The sequence below is a fragment of the Gopherus flavomarginatus genome, chromosome 12 (genome assembly GCF_025201925.1).
Source record: "Gopherus flavomarginatus isolate rGopFla2 chromosome 12, rGopFla2.mat.asm, whole genome shotgun sequence".
NCBI classification, from domain to species: Eukaryota; Metazoa; Chordata; order Testudines; family Testudinidae; genus Gopherus; species Gopherus flavomarginatus.
The window spans coordinates 20,015,671-20,020,004 of record NC_066628.1 but is presented as its reverse complement, the minus strand read 5'-3'; the positions used below and the strand labels follow the sequence as shown (position 1 = coordinate 20,020,004).

The 4,334-nt window shown below is 47.7% G+C and overlaps 1 protein-coding gene across 1 annotated transcript; it reads left to right on the top strand.

Annotated features, from left to right (window-relative positions):
- The first annotated feature begins 692 nt into the window (after window positions 1-692).
- On the top strand, window positions 693-1,688 carry LOC127032140 (olfactory receptor 10A7-like). The gene has a single exon (XM_050919158.1). The coding sequence runs from the start codon at window positions 693-695 to the stop codon at window positions 1,686-1,688; it is 996 nt and encodes a 331-aa protein (XP_050775115.1).
- Window positions 1,689-4,334: the final 2,646 nt, after the last annotated feature.

The following is a 4,334-nucleotide window of genomic DNA, read 5'->3' as shown; positions in this document are numbered from 1 at the left end:
ACAATAGGGGATGGTTTCAGTCTCTCCTCTTGGAGATGTTCCACTAAATAGTTAAGTTGTCATTGGGGCAGTGACTTGAGTCTCACCTATATCTTAGATTACAGCCTTAATCTCTTGGCTAGAGAGTCACTTTCACATGCTGTCCCCAGCCTACATGACTATTCATAGTCTTTCATAATGACAATGAATAGTAACGTGGTGGAAGAAGGAGAGTAAGGGTTGATTTACGCTATAAGTTCCATCAGTTTAACTACATTGCTCAGGGCTGTGAAAAATTTCATGCCCTGTCTCTTGTAGCTAAACCTTGCTATAAATACGGCTAGGTCACCAGAAGACTTCTGCAGTTGATCTGGCTACTACCTCTTGGAGAGGTGGATTTTACTACAGTGACAGAAGAACCCCTTCCGTCGCTGTAGTAAGTGTCTACATGACAGCAGTGCAGCTACAGAAGAGCATTCCTAGTGTTGACGTAGCCTTAGAATGATTCTGCAGCCTGGTAATTCAGCATCAACCTCCACTGTATGAACACCACTGCCCCAGTTTGTGTTCTCAAGCAAATATCTGGGATGGCGGCCAGAAGGAGATGGAGCATTTGAATATAAATGCTTTTAAATGGATAGTTATTAAAGTTTAACAAATGTTGTAGTCTTGTTATATTGGAGAGTTTGTTTTATCTCCCCCAGATACAATCCATGGCAGACACAGAAGAGGGAAATCAAACATCCATCACAGAATTCATCCTCCTGGGATTCGAGAATCTCCCTGAGCTGCAGATCCTTCTCTTCCTGCTGTTTCTAGCAATCTGCATAGTGACCATGGCTGGGAACATCTTCATTGTTGTGCTAGTTGTGGTAGATCAGCAACTTCACACCCCCATGTACTTCTTCCTGGCGAACTTGTCTTGCTTGGAGACCTGCTACACCTCCACCATCCTGCCCAGGATGCTGGCCAGTCTCCTGACTGGAGACAAAACCATCTCATTCAGTGGCTGTATGATACAATTCTATTTTGTTAGTTTCTTTGGGGCTACAGAATGTTCTCTCTTAGCTGCAATGTCCTATGATCGGTATTTAGCAATATGCAAACCGCTGCACTATGCAGTCCTTATGAATGGCAGCTTATGCCTCCAGCTAGCAGCTGGGTCTTGGATAAGTGGGCTTCTGGCTGGCACCACACCAATGTCCTTCATGTCACAATTATCTTTCTGTGGACCCAATAAAATTGAACATTTCTTCTGTGAATCTACAAAAATAATAACTCTCTGCTGCAGCGACAGCTACCAGCTAGAGCTTGTAACCACCATCCTGGCTGCTTTGTTCACCCTGCCCCCATTTGCATTAACCCTGGCATCCTATGTTTGTATCATCTCCACCATCCTGAGAATCCCTTCCACCACTGGGAGGCAAAAGGCCTTTTCCACCTGCTCCTCTCATCTTATAGTGGTGACAATATTCTATGGGATGCTAATCATTGTGTATCTGCTACCAAAAACCAACACACTGAGAGACCTCAACAAAGTGTTCTCTGTTTGCTACACAATTCTGACTCCTCTGGTCAATCCCTTCATATACAGCCTGAGAAACAGAGTGGTGAAGGAAGTCCTGAGAAAAATTGTTAGTAAGTGTCTAGATCAGTGGTTCTCAGCCTTTTTGGACTTAGGACCTATTTGTGTTTATGGCCTGTTGTGACCCAGTTAATAATCTGGGAGTGGAGGACCTGGGGTGATTTTGGTTGGGTCCTGCTCCCCGGGGGGATTGGGTACTGGCCAGCATTCACTCTACAGTGGTGGCTCCAGTAGCTTCTGTGCTGTAGGGCTGGCTAGGCTTGGCTCTCCACTCCGGGCATTGCAAGCTCTGGGACTGCAGTGCTACTCAGGTTTGGCCCTGCCCCACTGACTGGACCAAATTTGTGTGAGTGAAGATCTCGCCTGGATCATGGGGTTGCAGTGTCACTCAGTCAGATTTGACCTACCCAAACTCCCACTATCACGATGGCTGGGCCAAACCTGAGTGGTGCTGGGACCCCAGAGCAGAGCTGATGCTAGACATAAGCAGACTAAGCAATTGCTTAGGGCCCTGAGCAGCTCAAGGGGGGCTCCTATTAATTATTAGTATGTGTGGTGTGAGAGGGTCCCCCAAAATATTCCTGATTAGGGCTAGCACTGCTTCTGCCCAGAGCTTGCAGTGCCTGGAGCATGGAGATGAGTCCAGCCAGCCCTGTGGACAGGAGCTCCTACGCGACCCTTTGAAACATTCTGGTGACCTGATTTTGGGTCCTGACACAGAGGTTGAGAAACTCTGGTCTAGCTTGTATGAGAATTCAGAAATCTCACTATTTTTTTTTTTTTTAGACAAAATGGTGACGAGGGCAGCTGCTTTTCTGTTTGATACTCAGATGCTGGGTAGCTCTTACTTCTCACTCAGTCTTCGGTGACTTGCATTTGTAACATTTGCAGATGTGCAAAGATTTAAAAACTTAAGAGTAGTCAGGACCAGGATCGTTACAGTCAGAATAAAACTGACCTGTCTTTTACCTGCTGGATTTGGGTAGATGATATTTTGGTGAATTGTGTACACTAAAAGTTGGAATATAAAATAAAACAACTCAGGACAAGATCTACAAATGGAACATAGGTATTGCAATGACTAACTTATAGTGCCTTGCTAGGCGATGGGAACCTCAGCCCTGAGTTCGGCACCCAGGATCCCTATATGATGCATGGGGAGAGTTAGGTGGTTAAGAACTGGGTACACAGAAACCAGAATGCTGAGTGAGGAACTGCCTAAACTAGCCAATAGAAAAGGCCAAGAAAAGAGGTGTTGCTTCAAACTCCCTCCCTCACCTCGTTAGGCACTTATCTGTGCTTGGGATTTTCAGCTCTGAACTGTGTATGTGCGGGGTATTCACCCAGGGTGTTGGAGACTCAGGTTCAGTCTCCTCAATGTGGAGCAGGGATTTGACCTTGGGTTTCCCCTGTCAGGTGAGTATCCAAGACCCAGGACTGCAGAGTCTCAGGCTCTGGCTCAGGGCATGTTGAATTATTTTTACACAGCAGAGCAGCTTCACCAGGAGATTTTGAGGGTCCCCATATCTGGGTGTCCAATAGACCAGTGGTTCGAGTACTCAGCTGAAAAGTGGAAAACCCAAGTTCAAATGCAACTGGGAGCAGGCAAACTGAACCTGTGTCTCCCACATCCTGGATGAGCAGCCTAACCACCAGGCTCAAGGTTATAACAGAGGCCCCACACCCAGCCCTTTTATGTGTACTCTGAGCATGCCTACAAGACTGAGCCCGGCAGCTGAGATAGACAGGGAAATACCTGGTTTAAGGTTCCTGTTGGGGTGAGATGGGTGCCCAGGTGCCCAGATGGAGGCAGCTTTGCATATGTTCACTGGCACCTATTTAGGCAAATTTGACCCAAATTCCTGAAGAGTTTCTGTGCCTGAAAAGTGCATTTTGGGGGCAAAATTTACTATTCAGTGAAGAAAAGTCTCCATGCTCTAATCCTGGGCCAGGAGTGACTATCAGTCTGGATGCTGGGGGAGAAGGACTGCATGGAAAGCTTGCTCCCCACTCTCCTAGATTGCACTGGATACAGCTGAAATGAAGGTGTGGCCATGGGGTGGGGTATTTGTGGGACTGAACATGGAAACCATGGGAGAGGACAGGACCCCAGGGTTGAGTAATGCTCAGAGCGGGAAGGAGTATTCTCTTTAGCTGAATGCCCCTTGTCCCAGACCCTCTATAGCACAGGCCCCTGGTTTCCATGTGGTGCCAAAAAAGGAGGAGCTGGGGATAGTTTCTGCAGGGAGAATTCCCAGCATTTGTCTCTGCAGAAGCAGCAGGAGGGTATCTAATAAGGGCTTATCAACACACAAACTTTGCACCTTTTTAGCTGTCCCTGTGTAGTTAAGGCAGTTGTGCTCCTGCAGTGGGTGTCCATATATAAGTGTTTTATATGGTGTAAAAGGGCGGCCTGCCTCAGGGAAGCCCTCAGCCCTGTTCTGGAGAGGAGCATGGTGAGTAGGTGCCGGGAATCATCCAACCCAGCTGGGCACCATCAACTAATTGGGATGCCCAGCTGGGGCATATAGATGAGCTCCCCAGCTCCATGGGGGAGCCTGGAACCAGTAGAGGGCTGGGGTAACACTTCTCTAATTGCAGGGGGGGCAGAGGCTCTGCAGAGCCCACCTTGTCTGGAGACCCTGCCCACTAAGATGTCAGGGGCCCCCACAATCCAGGTGGAGAACTGAACTATTACTTTACATTGTCACTCCATGTTTCCACATTTTGGAGGGGAGGGATAGCTCAGTGGTTTGAGCAGTGGCCTGTT

Bases quoted from the DNA above. Each gene is read 5' to 3' on its own strand.
- LOC127032140 (XM_050919158.1), top strand. From the start codon at position 693: ATGGCAGACACAGAAGAGGGAAATCAAACATCCATCACAGAATTCATC.